This window comes from Pagrus major, chromosome 15, assembly GCF_040436345.1.
Source record: "Pagrus major chromosome 15, Pma_NU_1.0".
In the NCBI taxonomy this organism is placed as follows: Eukaryota; Metazoa; Chordata; class Actinopteri; order Spariformes; family Sparidae; genus Pagrus; species Pagrus major.
In genome coordinates this window covers 14,155,422-14,174,802 of record NC_133229.1, presented here as the reverse complement: position 1 = coordinate 14,174,802, position 19,381 = coordinate 14,155,422, and the positions used below count along the sequence as shown (strand labels likewise).

The 19,381-nt window shown below is 39.7% G+C and overlaps 1 protein-coding gene across 1 annotated transcript in view; it reads left to right on the top strand.

The window, feature by feature from the left end:
* wdr11 (WD repeat domain 11) overlaps positions 1 to 19,381 on the top strand; it is a 64,619-nt gene that overhangs the window by 29,252 nt on the left and 15,986 nt on the right. Inside the window, exons 11-16 of the mRNA XM_073482150.1 lie at positions 4,369 to 4,453; positions 8,722 to 8,828; positions 11,884 to 11,959; positions 14,981 to 15,089; positions 15,747 to 15,868; positions 17,075 to 17,222. Of these exons, the coding sequence (XP_073338251.1) occupies positions 4,369 to 4,453; positions 8,722 to 8,828; positions 11,884 to 11,959; positions 14,981 to 15,089; positions 15,747 to 15,868; positions 17,075 to 17,222 (647 nt within the window). The remainder of the gene's footprint in view (positions 1 to 4,368; positions 4,454 to 8,721; positions 8,829 to 11,883; positions 11,960 to 14,980; positions 15,090 to 15,746; positions 15,869 to 17,074; positions 17,223 to 19,381) is intronic.

Sequence of the window (19,381 nt, the reverse complement as noted above, 5' to 3'; positions counted from 1 at the left end):
ATTTGGAGAGTTGGGTTCATCGGAGGACAGTCCAGCTCAGTCATCAGCTGCACTTAGTGTTGAAACAGATTGTGGATTCCTATCAAATTTAATTTTAATGAACCAAATGATCCAAGGAAAAGATTCTATTTATTTAGAGAAGGATTGCTGCTTCTTTAGAGGAATTCATTAAGACAGTCATTTAATCAGGGACTGTGAGATGAAATCAGACTGCATGTATAAGAAATAAGCAAAAATAATGTAATTAGTTTCAGACTTGTAAGTGCTTTACTATTATTGAACAAGTACTACAGATATACAAAACAACACAGATATACAAAACAAGACTTTTTTGCAGAGAGTTAGGTGAGAAGATTGAAACCAATCTCATGTCTCTACAGTAAATGTGAAGTTACACCCAAGGGTCGGTTAGCTTAGCTCAGCACACAGACTGGAAACAGACTCAAAATTCACCTACCGGCACCTCTTAGGCTCACTAATGCATTTTTTGGACAGGCGCAGTGACTTCCTTCAACCCTGTGGTGACTGTAACTGTGCCAGATAACCAGCAGAAACTCTTGAGGAGCCAGACCTAGAATAATTCCAGCGCAAAAAAAAACCCTTGTTAAAACAGCAACTTGCAATTTTTACATTTAGAAGTATAATATGTAAGAATTCTGCATTAAAATTTCTAAAAATGACTTGATCTTCGTTATATTTTGTCAAATTGTGTCCTTACATTATCCCAAATGTTTTCAACAGTGTTCAAACCCAGAGAAATCCACAAGTTTACTCAAGCTAACGATGCGTTTCATTAAAACTTTAAAACATAACTTCATCTGTGAACATTTGTGCCTAAGTCACATCAGATAGATTTTGATCAGCAGTGGTGGTTGTTTAATGGTCTATACATCAACAATGAAACGAGTTTGAGGGCAGGAACATTTGTGTTTATTTGCGTTACTCATACAGTGTTTATCTACCCCAAACAGCTAGTTTATTTTATTGTAAACTAGCAGTAAGCTAATGTTAGCAAGCAGCGACACTCTGGGTGTGTTTGTCTGTGTGGTTAAATTCAGGACAACTCTCAGTGAAATTAGTAGCCTAGCACTACTCAGTTCCGCCAGAAAAACGCGATTATGCGATAGCATAATTCAACGCATAATCAGCCAAAGTCCGCACATTTATGTGGGGGCCACATTTTTTCAAAGACGCCGCACTTTGGCTGCATAAATCGCCGATTTCCGCGCAAAATGCGCGAAATATGCGGGGCTTGCATTATTTCATAATCCCCGCATTTTCATTGCAAAAAAGTTGCATATATCTTCGCAGAAAGTTGAAAAATGTTGCGTTTACTTCACACAAGAGCAGCCATTTTCCTCCTGTTGCCTTGGGAACATTATGAAGTGACGTCATCGGAAAGCTGAGAACTTAATTATTCCCAGCACTTTCTGTGATGTAGTATGCTTGCTTATCATAGGAAGTCATTAGACATGACTCTTTACATTAAGGTAGTAGCCTAGTGAGCCTAGTAACAGAGTGTTGGGGGAATCACTTTTTTTTTCTTATTCATCAAACCGCAGTTTTTGCAAGTTCCCGCAATTTTTGCAAATTCCCGCAATTTCATCGCATAAAATTGCATAAATATCCCGCATATTCCATCGCATTTTTTAAGAAAACGTGCCGCATAATCAAGGATTTTTGCCCGCAACAATCACAAAAAAACTCTGCATTTTTCTGGAAGGACTGACTACTTGCTTCTCTCTCTTCTTTTTCCCTTCTCCTCTCTGTTATGTTGTTCATGACGTAAGGTACATTTCCCCTCCAGCTCCAGTAAGCAGTCAACATTACAGAACATAAACACCTGCAAACAGAGGTCACTCGCTGCAGTCAGGTTGATAAACAGAAGTGAAGATAAATTCACCAAAAGGATTGAGAAAGTGAGAAGTAAAGGCATTTTTAAGCCTGGTTTGTTATGAAACCGATTTGCCTGACTGAAAAACAGTAAAAAAAACAAAACATTAAAGCATCAAAGTGACAGACTACTGTTTTGCTTTCATCATGGAAAAAACTATGGCGGGACAAGTGAACAACTGACAACACTGAGCAGCATCCACAATGCCAACCATAAATTGGATATTTTTGATGTGTCTGTCTGATGACAGACTAACCCAAATCTGGCTTTTGATTCTTATGTCCTGTGTTGTGCGTCAAGAGGCCAATTTTTATTTGCTGTCGTAATGAAAGTGTCTGTCCCAGAATGAGAATCAAGTATTTTCAGCAATTTTCATCTCTCACCTCACCAGGCCATATGGAAGGGCAGGATCTTGATTAAAGTAAACAAACCTTGGCTGTGAGGCGACTCTGGGATCTGTTTATCTCTATCCACCTACTTCCTGATTGCCCGACTTCCTGCTGAAACATCCTACAGTCTCACCCTACATACCATCTATCAGCTACACAGGGAGCAGTAGGGGAACACACACACATACACAAACAGATGCCGATGTGGCACTGCCTATCGCCACCTCCAGATGTTGTGTCAGCATGTGGTTGTCCCGCTGAAGCCCAGTGCAGACTGAGCAGTCCTTTGCAGAGGGACTGGGCACAGCAGCCCAGCTCCATCACACTCAGGATAATTATAGAAGTAAATGTGCTCCTGCACCTGTCCATGTTCACCACAAAAATAAAATAAAATCCTCCAATCTTTGTTAAACACTTTCCAAACATTACCAGAATGGACTTTTGATTTGCTTTTATATCTGCTGCAGTTTTATGTTTATTCTGTCATTCTCTAGAATTAAGTAATTATTTTAATTGCTGTGTCTTCCAGCTTTGTTGCTGAGGTTATAACCTCAATTGTTTTGTGCCTTTTACAGCTGCTTGTTTTTCCCATCAGTGTAAAATCAGCCCATGGCATTCTATAAAATCATGTATAAACTGTTTTAATCATCTAAAGGACATATAGTAGAAACTAGTATATACGATGTTGGCTTGGATTCAAAGCTGAAAATGTAAATAATGTCTTTTATTACTTGTATTGTTGAAATAAAAACAAAAAAAAAGTATAAAATAAAAATAATTAGAGCCCGGCCAATACAACATTTTTCAGGCCAGTGCCTATACCGATATTAAGGAGTGAAATATTCAGATTTTTAATGTATCAGACCAAGCACTTGTGACAAAGATATGTATGGAGAAAGCATATTTTATAGTTTAACAATAAACTTTGTTGTCTAAAATGACATCAGTCCACTGAAACAGTAAACTTTTCTATGAATTTGATTTAATTTTTAATTATCCCAAGCATCCCAAATTTACCTCGATTTACCAGCCTAACATTGGTATCGGCCAAAAGTTGACTGACATTGGCCTATCGGCATATTAGATGGCATTTACCGATGCCAGTAGCTGATATTGATCTGTTGCGTCTCAACTATTTTGCACTGGGTGCACGTGCTGTCCAGCCCCGCCTTCCTACTGACCGCAGCCATTACTTTCCCCACGCTCCATGCGCATGTGCCAAACATTTGTGTGACATTTGCTGACATGATCTCCTCAGTGAGAGCCCTGAGACTTCTTTTAAGTGGAGGCTGACACAGATCGTGGTGTTGAAACAACGCTTTGCTCTAATGGAGTCGATCCCCCATGTTCTGCACCGGGATTTCGCTGGATCCCAGATAAGCTATAAAGACCACTACTTTGATGTGGATTTTTAACAAGGCGGGCCAGCAATTGATGCAAAACTGATAGAAAGAATGACTTAAAAGACAGTTCAGTTATTCTTCTATGAAGAGGATTTCTTTGTTTCCTTGATGCAAAAGGTAGAATAAATAACCAAAAAAAAAAAAAAAAAAAACTTTAATCATTATCGGTTGTCGGCCAAATTGTTATTTACATCGGTATCAGCCAAGAAGAAAAATGTGTCACAACTTTGTAAGTTGATTTTAACAGTGAGAAACTTTGTACCCCCCCAAAATTGTAAACATCAAAAAGAACTTTTAACTAGATGTTTGTTTGTCTCAGTGTGAACAAATGTGGGAAAACACCACTTTGTCTTTGTCAAACCGCCTCAGAGTTTCTGATCTCAGTGTCAAATGTCACCTGCAGTATTTTATCGTGTGGATTTCGGGGAGGGATGCAGTTGTTTTGCTATTTTCCCAGCAGCATATGAAACAGTGCTGTGAGTTGAGTGACACAGGGTTTGATGTGCTGCGTATATCCACATCCACTGCTGTGACAGGGAACACACAGGGGTGTCACACTGACACACTGTCTCTCTGATCCTGCTGGAGGGTAGATGCTGCTAAGATAAGTAACGGTATCACTTGTGACCTCTTGTCTCTCTGTTTCTCTGTCTCAAACATTTCCTCTGTCTCCTCTTCTCAGGCACCAGTAACGGCTCTGTACTGGTCTATAACCTTACCAGTGGTCTTCTGCACAAAGAGCTCAGTGTCCACTCTTGTGAAGTCAGGTAAGATTTGTGTGTCTGTGTGGTGGAACTTGTACAACAAGGCAGAATATTTCCAGGCTCAGCAGTTCAGTTCCCACTGGTGCACTCAGTGTACCCTTTGGATAAAATATCTGTAAAATGACACGTTAGATGAACCCCAGTGGCTGGTCAGTCAGCTCGAGGTGGATTGATTTTCTGTTGATTGTTTTCAGGCTCATTAGAGTTTGTGGAGGCAATTGGCAATCAGATAATTAGAGTGCTATGTCAGCTCTTGTGAGGTAGAGAGCATTAATTATTTAGCTATGCTTTATGGGAGTTGTATCTGCATATCTTTTAGGAGTGCTTCAGCTGAGTATGGCACTCTTGGCTTGAAGAAATAAAGACTGCAACAAGCAAAATAGAAGATCTGGATTTTTCACCACATTTTAGTCCAAACACCAAGATGGTAGAAATTGCATTGCTATTACAGGCAAATGAAAACATGAAATCCATAAATAAATTTGCTTGCAAGTGGCAATCAGGTATGTACAGTGGGGAAGGTAGCAGAAAAATCCTGGCACTGCAAACTTTGTGATCAAGCCATAGCTTATTTAAAAAAACACCACACAGTCTCGAGGAGCTGACAAAAATACTGCGGAGCTGCTTTGGTACGTTTATCCCAACAAGTAACTGAATTGTGAGTTTGTTTCCTGAAGTGTGGGTGAACGCAGAGGGAGCTCAGATGTGCTCGGAAAATGGGACCAGCTTCGTGTACCGTGCAAATCAATTCATCATGACAAGCCAGTAAATGGTCTTACAAGGCCTATATTTACTCTGTATGTGTGGTGTGTTTGTGGTAGACAGAAGAAGACGGTGTGTTAGTGATGTTGATGTTACATATCTACCCAAAGCAGCTGATGTAACTTTTATACAGTCAGTGTGTATTTGTGCATTACACAGTCACAAATATATTCTGCCAATTTGCAAGAAGTTTTAAAGTTAAGTCAAGTCAAATTATACAGCCCGTTAGGACAAATCACAATTTCCCTAAGTGGGCCTTACAATATGAACAGTATACGACACCCTCTATCCTCAGACCCTCAATTTGGATATGGAAAAACTCACCAAAACACCCCAAGGGAAACAGGAGAAATGGTATCCCTCTTTCAAGGTAGATAGATATGCAGTAGATGTTGTGACAAAGAAACTCCACAGTATATAAAAACTATGATGACAAATTTAAAGATGCATATAGATTGCAAAAAGTGCAGAATATGGTAGAATATGTAAGAAATCACTTGTTACTGATCTCCACAAAAAGACAAAAGCAGAAACACAGATTGTGCTATATACTACTTTCTCACAGTGGACGTTTCAACTTGTTATAGCAGGAAAAACGCAGACGTTACTAATAGCATTAACGAGGGCACAGGGATTATTATTCCCTACATAATTGACTCAGAGTATCCCACAATGCATCGAGAAAAGTAGTGTACAACTGATGGTCACTAACAAACATTATATACATCATGCATTGCGCTAGAGGGGGAAAAAAAAGACCCAAATGCTGTCCAAAATAGTTTTTTCACTTGATCGATGACCTCACTATATAGTCCACTATGTAGAAGTACCTAGGTAGTGCGTAGGGAGTGATCACTTTCCATTGTCACTTGGAATAAATAACTCCCTTTTTATGTCAGAAATTGAGCCAAATGTTCAGGCTTCTTTTAAACTCAAAGGACTAGATAACTCCCTCAAGCTTAAGTAGCTAATTAATGAACCTGTCAATAACACATCAAAGGGGCCAGTCAGAGGAGAGCAGTATTCTACATTAAGAAGCTTCTTCCTGCTGTTCTTAAACAAGCATTTAAACCAGGAATTAAAAAGTTAAATACATCTGTGTCTATATATGGACTATGAATTATCTATTTATTCTACTTGCATACTTCTACAAAATGAATTTGCTTTTTAATTATGTTCCTTTTAAAGTTGACTGTTAAATGTTTTTTGTAGAGCCCGACAGATGCTTGATTTTTGGGGCTTATGCCAATACAAATGTTAGGAAATAAAAAATTCCTCGTATCCAACAAAGTTCTTTTGGTATAGTACTCTTTGAATCCATCTGAAACCCGTGGTAACCGTACCTACACATGAGATCTGTTTTGTGGTTCACCATGGTCAGTGCTCTTCAAAGTACGTGAGGTTGTTTCGGCCGGCCTTTCCATTTTTCCAACAGTTGGAAATCAACATTAGGGACTGGTCTTAACTTTTGAGAAGCTGATGCATTTATTAACTGACACACTGTGACCTGTACATAAGTGCCAGATTGACCGCATGTACAAACTGTATCCTTTTTTCGCTCTACTCCGCTTGCATTCACCGTCTCTTCTCTGCCACTCTCTCTCTTGCTCAACACTTGCCATGCACAGCGAACGTGTGTGGTTGTTTATTACAATACGGAAACCAGTTGTTCTTTGGAAAATTCTGCATGCAGCAAGACAAAAGACTGCTGAAGAAACAGGAGTTTGGGAAATTCTACATCAGAGCACAGACGACTAGACAACTCTGGTTGACCAATCAGTGGTCTGCTGTGCTGTGTCAGTGTGCTGGGTACCTCAACAGAAGGGTAATGAGAAAACAGGATGGCATGGAGTGGTTCTTTTGGTATCGTACACAGCTTTTCATAATGTAAAGGCACAAATAACCATTCTAATGTGTAACAAACTCAACCAAACCAGACTGCTTGGTGTTATTTGCCTTACTTAACATCACATATCAAGTTGCATATTTCCAACAGAACTGCATTCAATATTTTACCTGTTGAGCATGCAAAATGAAAATTCTAATATATATTGTTTTTTGTAGGGACAAGATAAATGCTTGCCTTAGAGCTAGCTTTGTTTCAGTGCAGTTTTGTGACACTTTAAACTCTGTTGTCCTGCTGTGCTTCCTCACAATATATTGCTTAATTATGGTCTGTGCCAGGCCACACAGAAAGGGGATGATTTCAGAACGCTGCACCACCTTCTGAGTGCCCCACAATGCAACAGCCAAACATCAACAAAGAGCAGGCTGTGCTTCATTAGTTAGTATTCTCTAATGAGCAGCAAAACTATTTCACCAGGATTAATTAAGCACGAGATTGAATCAATTAATGCTGTTAAGAGATTGATTGGGAGCTAACACCATCCGTTCAAGCAGAGCCAGGCTTTCTTTAATGAGAGAAGTTGGTGTCCAAAAATGCAAAATTCCAACAAACTTTAATGAGATATGTAACGTAAGCACAAGTTACTAACATATCCGTAGCTCCCTCTGCCTGTAAAACGGATGAAAGTAAGGGATTAGCAGGGGTTTGCTCTGCCTGCTTTCTTTCTGTGGCCTGTTTGTCACTGTGAATTTGCTCGACTGTCCTGATACTCAACAGCTGTCTATTCATCAGGGGTGTAGATCGCAAGTTTTATCACGATATGATATTCTTTGGATTTTAACAATGGCAGCGATATGAATCGATGCTATTGGATCGTTGATTACTGAATCGATATATCGATCCGGATCGATGTATCATTACACCCCTACTATTCATCTGCTCGTCATCTCTCACTCAACACTGCTGTACCTTGAGCTCACACACTACTTATGATATGTAACATTTTCAAGCACTTACACATTGTTTACTTGTCTAATGTTGCACACTGCTCATGTTTTTTGAACGTCCATGAACAAAGTAGAGCACAAAAAGTACCAACATTTAAAAAATAGATGAACAACACAGTCATACAAGAACCATTCAACCACACATTCACATCAAAGTAGTGCCATCAGATCAGGGCTTTGTCTTAAAAACACCTCCATCTGGTCTTCTCTCCTCCTGCACAGACACATGTGGAGTGCTGCTGTGATGTTTATGTTCAAAACTGAACGTTTTCTGTGGTGGCGAGAGCAGAGGTGCTTTATGGAAATGAGCTGAGCATCCCTTGCCCCAACGCAGCCAGGCCAAGGAAGCCTGGCTGCTTAGCATCTCATTTACATTTAGTGGGGAAATCGACTAATTAATCATGTGGCTATTTACCATCTCATTACAGTCGAGTTTGTGCTCCCCGAGCTGGGCCTGCTTCTAAAATATATTCATATCTGGCACTCAGCTTCATTTCGTGTGCATGTTTTTACTCTTTCCGAATGGATTTGTTGAAGTTTTAGGTGTCTCATTTACCTTACTTCTTAGCAGATGAATACTTTTCAGCTCTTCTGCAGGTATGAGATAGAAATATTATAAATTTAACTAAAAACTCGTTTGTGCTCATTTTTCACAGGGGGATTGAATGGGTGAGTCTCACCAGTTTCCTCTCTTTTGCCACTTCTTCTCCGAACAACATGGGCCTGGTGCGAAATGAGCTGCAGCATGTCGACCTTCCTACTGGTGAGCCTGCACTTACACACACACACACACACACACACACACACACACACACACACACACACACACACACACACACACACACACATTGTATACTATTGCCTGTACCTGAGGGGTACCAGGACTTATACATTGGCCTCTGTTCTCAAGGTTTCTGTTTTGCTCAGGGTTCCTGCAGCCTTAAAAACAAAGAAAATAGACACTTCAGTCTCTCTTTTTTCTCTTTTAGTGTCTCTGTAGTTTTGAAGAGACTCTTCTCGTCCTCCTCCAGGGGATACTTACACTCTCCTCCAAATTAGGTCCAAACTAAACAGTGTTAAGGTACCACCAAGGGGTGGCTGGCTCTGAAAATGAGATCCTATCGTGCCTTCCTGCAGAGCGACTTATATCCCCGCCTGAGTTCATTGACGGGTCTATAGAATTACTGCACCAGCAGTGACAATTGTGTGTTTCTACCTCCTCCAGGGGGTGGAAAGTCTACAGTGCTACATTTTCAAGACAGTTGAAAAGTAGTAAGTGGTCAGGAGTAGATAGTTGTTTCCGTGGGAAAAAAAAAGCTTTTCTTTTAGCAAATGAATATGAATTTACATTAATAATATATCTCCTTGAGAATAATATATTGGCAATCTTGGATATGAATGATTAATGAGGTATTATCATTTTCACAAATTGTCCCTGTTTTTGTCACGTGGGTCTGCTTCATATGTTTTAAACTTAATGTCTTCGGCTTTAGAAATTTGCTAAAAACTTATGGTCACTGTAATGGTTGTGTCTGAAAGACTTTTCCCCCCAATTCATTCAGGACAATGGAGACGGTAATTCACTTTTTTAACAACTCTCTCTTAAGCACCAGAGTCATCAAAGTTAACAGTCCACGGCATTAGCTTTGGTTACAGTCCCTCACACTTCCCAGCACATATACTTAAGTGTTTTTTTCTTGCAAGTTCAAGTGACAGAGATCCTCCAAGGTGTCCTTGACTGCAAATATAGCTCCTGGGGATCTCACTGTCATATATCTCTGAAGCATGCACAAATGTGTGTGTGTTTGTTTGCTACGGTCACAGCATTTTGGAAAATACACTTTTTTATTTACTCTCTTACCAAGAGCTAGATGGAAAAGATCAATATCAATTCAATCTGTGTGTATTCAGTACAGAGATACAATAGGCCTGGGACGTGTTTAGCCTAGCATAGCGCCGAGATGACAAGAGAAGAAAGGGGAAACAGCTCACTAAGGTACATCTAAACAGAAAAATACACCTCTCAAGATGTCTTTCTTTAGAGGTATTAATACTATACATGCAACAAAACAAACAAGACATTGTGATTTAATGTTAATGATGAGACTTTTTTATGTATTTATTTATTTATTTTATGTTAAATAATGTTAAATGATAATTATACCATCCAGCATTGCAGTTGCGGCCACACTAACATCCTGGACCAGATTCAGAAAGACAGCAGGCAGATCTTAACAATTTTGTTTCTGTTCTGTTGTTTTTTATTCAGGGAGAGTCAGCATACCTTTTTGCATAAACAAGTCCTCAAATAGAGCAGCAGAGCAAGTTTTGTATTCAAAGGCATACTATGCAGGATTTGTCGGTTGCTGTTTGTAAACACATCATTCAAAGGTGCAATAAGCGATTCTGGAGAAACATGGTTTATTGAGTTGTTTTTTCCAGGTCATCTTAAACCAACACTTTGGGTTGGAACTCAAAGTGTCAGTATTTGTCGACCTCGACATGAAACTCAACAATCAGCCATCTTTCTACTGAATCGCCGACACTCTTAAACACAGCAAGATGATTTCAAAAATAGAAGAAAATACAGGCAGATGCAGACTCCGCCACACACTTCCATTGGGTCATAAGTGAGGATTGAGAGGGATTTCTTTTTCTGGACATTGTTTTATAGGAAAATCCTGTAGAGAAAACCTTTTCAAGATTCTGCATTGCACTTGTAAGACTAATTCACCAAGAGAGCAGCTGTGGCCTTTACAGCTTGAGCACTTTCTGATAAGATTTTGAGACCCTAGGATAAAAATCCTCTTCCCTCGCTCGCCTTACTCAATTGTGGTAATACCTGGTTTCTGCAGCAATGAGAGCAGATGGGTGTATTCTTTGTCTAAGAAAGGATTTTTAGTCCTGCAGTGACTGTGGAAAGTTGGTATTAAGAAGTTGGAGTTAACTCAGTTGGCTTTGCTTCACACACAGTATAAATATTTATAATGTGTATAGATAATAATTACACGTAAGAATTACATTATCATTTATTAATGCAGGATCGTGGCAGGTGTCGTCTGCGCAGCGCTTTGAGGTGTCTCTCCAATAATCAACATCATCTGTGTGTTTCCGTGATTGCACATTTGACACATGTCATTAGAGCCTGCAGGCTGATCATCTGCAGAGTGAGAAACCATCATTGACACTTTGCAATCATGCGACCCCTCCTGCTGAGGAAACAAAAGTGGAAATTCTGAAGAGGGCTTCATTAGGCTCCAGTGCACCACAGGTCTCCAAAGTTTGCCCTACACCATATGCTTTGCTATTTCGTCTCCTCTGGTGTACAAAACTACCTCAGTCTCAACACAACTGTCGGAAGTCAGCCCCCCCCCCCCCCCCCCCCTTCCTCCAAACCACCACAGGCACCTCTATGACTCGTACATTTTAAACAGGCCAACTTCCTAAGTGTCCTCTGCAAAATCAGATCAGCACTTCCTTGGGCAAATGTGATAGCATACAGCTGAAGGGCATTCTTGTTTTGTTTAAAAGGGCACCTTGATGCTATGCATAATGTCTGCTTCACTAAAAAAGTTGCAAATGAAAAGCAGGGATCAGCGCAGGTGGTGAGAAGAAGTTGTCGGCAGTCTGCTCGTCCTGCTCTGGCGAAACAGATGAAACCAGGATGCCCTGGCACTAAAATGAAATGAGATGAATCACTCTCTTCACAGGTGCAAGGAAAGACACTGTCTTCTGCCTCCCATCATCACCTCATCTCCCTCACACTCACATGCTCTCTGTCTCTCTCTCTCTCTCTCCATGTCTGTTGTGTCTTTCAGGCAGATGCTTTGCATTCAGGGGCGAGCGAGGCAACGATGAGCCACCCATTGAGATGATTAAAGTGTCGCATCTCAAGTGAGTTTTCCAAAACCATATACCAAAAACATCACACAGACGCACACACTTAAACTGTACATTTACATATACACCATTTCACACCCACACATGTCCTCACCTCATCTGCCTGGAGCCATCTCACCTTTATTTCTCTCTTTCTCAGTCTGTCTCTGAACATTTAATTCCTATTATTTTTCAAGGTTGCGTTGCTTTTGCTTACTTTTTTCAAAGGTGTTATAATAGCCAGACTTGAATCCCAGTGACAGTCTGCACAAAGACCTGACAAGCGCAGATCAACCATTGATTGTGTTCTGTATTATTACTGTCCCCAGAAACCTTCATGTATTCATTTTGTGCAGTTTTGGATTATCAGTTTTCTATTCAAGTATTTATCATCGCCACATCTTTTAATTAGACTGTGATATTCAGAAAGATAAAAGGGCATGCAGTTATAGCCACCCTACATTTTTTGAGCTAAACAATACACAAGGTTATCAGATTGCAGCTGTCATAAATATAAGCAGTTGCTCTCAATGTGTTTGACACTGTAAGAGCCCCATGTTTTTCTAAGCCATCTTGTGAATTCTTAGCCTTGTTGTGGAGTATGAGTAGGTGGTTAATGTATTATACTAGAAACTGAAGACTTGGGTAATTGTAGATACACTCGCCTTTTGGCACTTTTGCTTACTGCAACAAGTGCCTTCTCTAGAGTGGAATAAGTAGGCTGCTCTGGAGGCAGTGAACACATACAGGGTCAGTACACAGCCGTGGCCATAAAAATATTATGAATGACATCACATAGAAGCCGCTGAACAACTGCAGTTAATTGATGTACTGCTTGGATAGTCAGAATGGTTACCATTTTGCACCCGACTTGGTTCAATTTCACACCAAATAAAAACTTCTATCTTCTGGTCTTTTTACTTAAACTACTTTCAGAGTATTACATTTGCCTCAGTCTAAACTGAACGACAGTACACAGCCATAAAACCGTGATCTCGTTTGATTTAAAAAATATCTTAGCCCTCCTTTTTACTGACATTTTGTCACCTCTTTCCATAATTTTTAGCTTGTCCAGCTATAGAGCCTTACAAATAAAAAGCTGAATTAATAAGTGATAAAACAAACTGTTGCGCAGGAGTTTTACTGCTACAGCCTTACACGGCATGGTATGACTACTAGCTTACCATTGGCTAATTTTGGCAAACTTTATATAGCAGGTGAATGGTGAATGGTGTCTCTGTCTCAGCCACTCTGTTGCTGCTCAGTGGCACATGAAGCCAAAAAAATCCCATTTCTTGGATAGCCGGATCTTCCGCATTGTGCGACCCATAGAGGTAGAGTCTGCACAATAGAGACTTCTGCCGACCGGGCCAGCTAACTTTTTTTTATCTTGTGGCTCTTTCAGACACCAAATGTTATCAGACCGGATGTCTCAAATTATGATTTGAGCCATCAAACTAGTTATTTCACAGGGGTTGTGATGCTCAAAAGAATTACACATGCGACACTTGCAATGTAAGCTTATGGGAAAAAGTCTTTTTGGGCCCCAGTGCATCACCTGACGTTGTAATTACATGGTTAGGCCACTACAGAAGTTGGCTTCAAAGCCTGTCGCACATCCTGGGGACTTGCCCGCTCTCTGTGTAGATAAAGAAGGCTCATTCTAAGGTAACAAATTAAAACATATTATTAGTGTTATATTCCATTTTTTCCAAATGGTCCCCCTAAATCCTCTACACTGGATCATCGAGGTGCAAATGAGGTGCTTCACTCTACACACCACATCATGGGGGAAAATGAGGTGAAATGTAATTACTGGATAGTGCATCATATCAATCTTTTCATCCACCAGTATATTATCTTGGCTGCCACAGATCGCAATCCCATAATAACAAAGACCTGAGGGTTGTAGTTACAGGAAGAGAGAGGGCAACATGCTTTCATATGCTGGAGCTCTCTGAAGAGCTGCCGGGTGCTGCAGTGTGTTTGCACTTTTGAACTCTGTTGTGCTCCAATACAGCAGCTAAAGGTTAGATATTTGCTCTTGAGCAGTTGCATGGTACCTTTTTTAAGAATGGCAGCCTCTTATCTGGCCAAATTGAGTAAGCTGGGGGATTTAGACTGCTAACTTCAGGCCACAAGTCTTAATATTAAATAAGTCATACAGTATGTGAAAGAAAATTCATGCTGCTCATTTAATTTGTTTGTTGATGTAAACAGCTGTGTACCTACAGTAAGGCCTGATGATTAAGGAGTTACACTTAAAGGTCATATTGATTAAAAAAAATTGTTGTCAAATCATTAAAAAAAAAAAAAAATCTACAGAGATTGTATAAAGGTGCAGAATAAAAGTATATATTTTCCTTAAAAACATTATGATTGTGAATCAGTGATTTTAAAATGTTTGTCTTGTCTCTGTGTAAGAATCCTGACTGCTGTTTCTAAGGTTTGTGAGTCAATAGTATGACGTCGTGGAAAAACATCTAAAAAATGGCTGACTTCTACAATATGCACCCAACATACTGTACTGCCCTAATGTTTTCCAGGTAGCGTTAGCAACTTTAACATTAGCTAACTTTTATCAACATTAAGGTTTTCTAACATTAGCTAATGTAATGCAACAAACTGGCAACCACTTGAGGGGCAGATCATTCAAAAACAGTGGTGCTGTCACTTGAGTATTATCAATTGCAGCTTTAAAGCTCATCCTGAAAACTCATCCTTGATGCATTTAGGCTCCTATGGGAAGGTTAAACATTCATTGCTCCAAAACTTTATTGTATTTCATGAACACAAAAAAACAACTTTCTGAAACATGATGAGATAAAAAACAGAAACTGTTTTTGTTGGTAGCAGGACACATTACCTGCTTACCAGGTGGTAGTCTCAGCATCCGATGTCTAGATTTCCAGGCCACATGGTAACCGCTTTTTGTCCCTTTTTGAATACAAAAAAACACAAGAACCTTTATAGTGGGGTAGTGGGCGGTGTTTTTTTTTGAGACTGAATGTGTGTATTTGTGATTTCCATCCTCAGACAGTACCTGGTGGTGGTGTTCAGAGACAAACCCCTGGAGCTGTGGGACATCAGGACGGGGACGCTTCTCCGGGAGATGGCTAAGAACTTCCCCACTGTTACTGCTCTGGTACAGACAAATCTACATACTACCGAAACACATGAGAAAAAAATACAATAAATGCTGCACTGCTGTGTTTCGATATACTTATGTAAATTTACAGCTCCTAACATCTCCAATTTATATATTTACTTAACAAAACACACAGTACGTGCTGTAATAACACCCATTGTTGACTCTTCCCCTTGTTAATAGTCTCTTATACTTTTTGACCCCTTTCCCTTCTTGTGTTTGTGCGGGCCATTTGAAAGATTAGTCTGAAGATTTTCCCCAAGCTCAGCAAAGAACAGAGGCTTCATTAGGCCAGAGAAATGCTCATAAAAGAAGAGTTATGGTGGACAAACTTTACAGTGTGGCTGTAAAAATCCTGCACAGTGCGAATAAAAACGCCAGTAACCTTAATAATACATGCTGGCTCCCCCAGCCACATATTGCTGTCTCATTTCCATATTGATTACAATTTCAAGTCAGCCAGACTACAGCCACAGTGCTCCTGCAGTTGGAAAGGAAGGCAGGGGAAAACAGCTCTCCTGTGTGTCTTAGTTTAATTTAACTGAGCATCTACTGTACATGCAAATCACTTTCCTGATCCCTTTGTCTCTATGTGTCTGGGTCTTGGTCTGCATCTGTCTCTGTAACGGCAACCCTGTGTCTCTGTGGAAACAGGAGTGGTCCCCGTCCCACAACCTGAAGAGCCTAAAGAAGAAGCAGATGGCAGCGAGGGAGGCCATGGCTCGGCAGACGGTGTCAGATGCCGAGCAGAGCAGCGTTGAATCCTCAGTCATAAGGTCAGCATTATAAATGTTGTTCTTGGAAGCCTTTTGCCAGGATAGAAATCCCAAAAGCAGAGTGTGAAAGTTTTTCAGACCTTATGAATAAAATCCTCCAACACCAGACTGAGAATACATGTATATTTTACTAATACTGTAGCTGTGTTCAGGGTAGAAATTGTATCATACCTGATATTCTGGTTGACAAGGTATTGGCAAAAGCCAAATAGAGGTCCTTTTTATTAGCAAAACAATGTATTATTTTAAGTCAATTAATACATTCAGTTAAACTGGAGACCCAATGTACAGGTGCATCTCAAAAAATTAGAATATCATGGAAAAGTTCATTTTTTTTCTGCAATGCTATACAGTATGGAGATGCTGATTTCCTTTTCCAGCAGGACTTGGCACCAGTGCCAAAACTACTAGTAACGGGTTTGCTGACCATGGTATGAGTGCACAAATGAACATACGTTTCAGAAGGTCGACATTTTTGTATTTTTGATTGGTCTTATGTAATATTCTAATATTTTGAGATACTGGATTTTTAAATCAGTACTCCTGTATTGTTAAACTCTCACGTACCTCAGCACCCCTGTCAGATGACTGACATGTTCCAAACATGTTGATTTGAATTTAAACTGAATGACATTTAAAACCATTAATTATATACATGTGGATATTGTTGCAATAATTTTCATACAGTTGAATTGTTCATTTCTATGTCAGTTTGCAGTTGCACTACTGGGTTACTACCTGGAGTGACAGAAGATGGATTTTTCAACGATTTATCCATTTCTGTTAGCTAACTATTTGAACTGTTTGTTCATTACTTTCATGTAACTATTTCAACCATTTAGGCTATCCATTATTTTGTAGATAACTATTTGAACCATTTATCCATTACTTTTAGCTGAGTATTTGGGCCTTTTAACTATTACTTTTACTGTATTATTTCTGTCAAAACGGTTCTGGTGACTTGCTAACTAGTTTCCACACACTCAATCACAGCACATAGCATTATAGCCATTTTTTTTTTTTTTACTTAGCTGAAAAGCTTGTCTACAATCTTTCCATGTTCCCCCTGGCAGCAGCACAAGTACCTACTGGGATACAACTACTACTGGTTGGCCTTGTCACTGTCAGCAGCAGAATACCAAAATGTCCAGACAAACATTTCTCAGAAAAAGAGAAAAAAAAATCTGACATGTTTTTCCACTACAGTCTCTTGCAGGATGCAGAGAGCAAGTCAGAGACCAGCCAGGCCATCTCAGCCAGGGAGCATTTTGTATTCACCGACACAGACGGGCAGGTCTACCACATCACCGTCGAGGGCAACACAGTCAAAGATGGTGCACGAATTCCCCCTGATGTGAGTCCAGAGACTTCGTGTCTTTTTTATGTCTATTTTTTACTTCATATCCACCTGAGCTACTCCAAGGTCATCCACACTGATCCTTGCACAAAGTTATTCTTCCCCGTTTCATATCTCTCCCTCTCTATTAACTTTCATATTGTGTTAATCCTTTTTGTACGCAAAGATTGTCACATTGTCCTCCTCTATAACGTAAAAAACATTACTCTCGCTCTATGTCCTTTAGGTTTTTTGTGTGGCTTTTATGGGGGATGATATACGGTAGATGCTGGCTCTGCAGCAGAAAGTGACCAGCCCAATGTGGCACACCTCCTAGTACAATAATAAACTGCATGCAGTCAAGGTGAATGTTTTTCAGCTAAATTCTGCAGCTTTATGTTTTGTTGCCAGATTAAACCTTTATTTGGCTAGATTGCACACAGCCAGCTGAAGCTGTGATTTTGAGTGTGTCACCAGTGTGTCATCAGTTTGTCCCAGATAACGTTCTGCATGTGTTCCCTCCACTGGTTTAGAAAGCAACTCAGGCTCAGGAGAAGAGGGGCTGTTACTGTATTTACCTGTAAAGCATCGGACAGTAATCTAGCCTTTAATTTGCTTTGATGGCAAAATTGCCAGGCTGGTAAAGAGAAACGAGCAGCCGGATGTTTTAAATACTTTACAAGTCATCGTGTCACCACCAAATGCCTTGAAATTTAAGCTATTGTTTGTGAAGACTTTGGCTTCAGGAACTTGCTGTCCTCATTATACTTGTAATTGTGTCGAGCTGAGTCATGCTATAGCACCTTCTGTTGTTTGTTGTTGATTGCCCACATCTGTCAACAACAACAACAGCACAGTTTTATACCTCATCACTAACACATATCCTTTTTTTTTTTCCATTCTAGATAGCAAAATTCATCTTGCTCTGTACTGTTTTTCTAAAGGAAAGCCACTATAGGTTATCAAATTCTCAAGTCCATTTAAGAGCAGCAGATTGGATTGTTAGACGGTCTCTGTTTTGCCCACTCACTACCTGCATCTATTCACAGCAGACAGACAGACACTGGAGCTTTACCTGGGGATTTTTTAAAGCTTTATCTTCTAGACGGCTGCAGATTCATTGCTCACAGATTTGCATACCCCAAAAGGTTTTACAGTCCTTTCAGGATGATAGAAGATCTTCATATCTCTGTCAGGAAACTGACGGAAACTCTCCTAAAAAGTTTTGTCCTATCATCCGCTGGGTACACAGTGAAGGTGAGCTGACACATAATGTCTTCACATCAGCACTCTGTCTTCTGGCACAGCCTTATTTAAACTCGGATGTTGTGCTTGTTCACAACTTGGCTGCCACAGATATTTAAAATGTATTTTCCTGTATAGATTCACGCTCAGACATAGGTGCCAGAAAATATGATGTTTTTATAGAGGAGGTAGAGTATGTTCTTTATGCTGTGGGGATTGCACTTTGTAACTTGCATCTTACAGTATTATCACCACAACGTTATTGTTTTTATTATTGAGACCATAAAAAGAAGCAAGAAAAGTCAGACTTTACTTTGTTATCAGTAGGTCATAAAAAAACTACAAATGCACACTGATTTGTAAAAATTCAAAAATCCTTTAATAAATGGGCTTAGCACCTACGCGTTTCAACTCACCATCTTCCTCAGGGCATGTTAAACTAAGCAGCAGCTCACAGATATACCAAAGCTGTTATTAGCAGCCAGGCAACCAGAGTAAGACTGAATAATTTTTCAGAGGTGCAGCTAGAAAAGTGGGTGTGTACATAATAATGTGAATTTCAACAAGGGTTGATATCTTTAGGATTACCAGATTTATCATAAATCAATAGCATCATCTGTAGCTATTTGTTTTTACATGCCCTGAGGAAGACTGTGAGCTGAAATTTGTAGGCGGTAGGCTTACTTATTAAGGCTTTTAACATTTTTTGCAAAGCTGTATTTTTTGGTTGATACTTATTTATAACAAAGTAAAGAATAAGTCTAACTTCTCTCTTCTCTTTTCTTTCTCATGATATGTCTCTGGATCCAAAGAGCTATTTTTTTGATACCTGCATTTGCGAAGCAGCTTTCCTCAGCCAATCTACTCGGATTTTCTTTCTTTACAGATCATTGTTTTTATTGTATGTGAATCATCTAATCATACGGAAGATG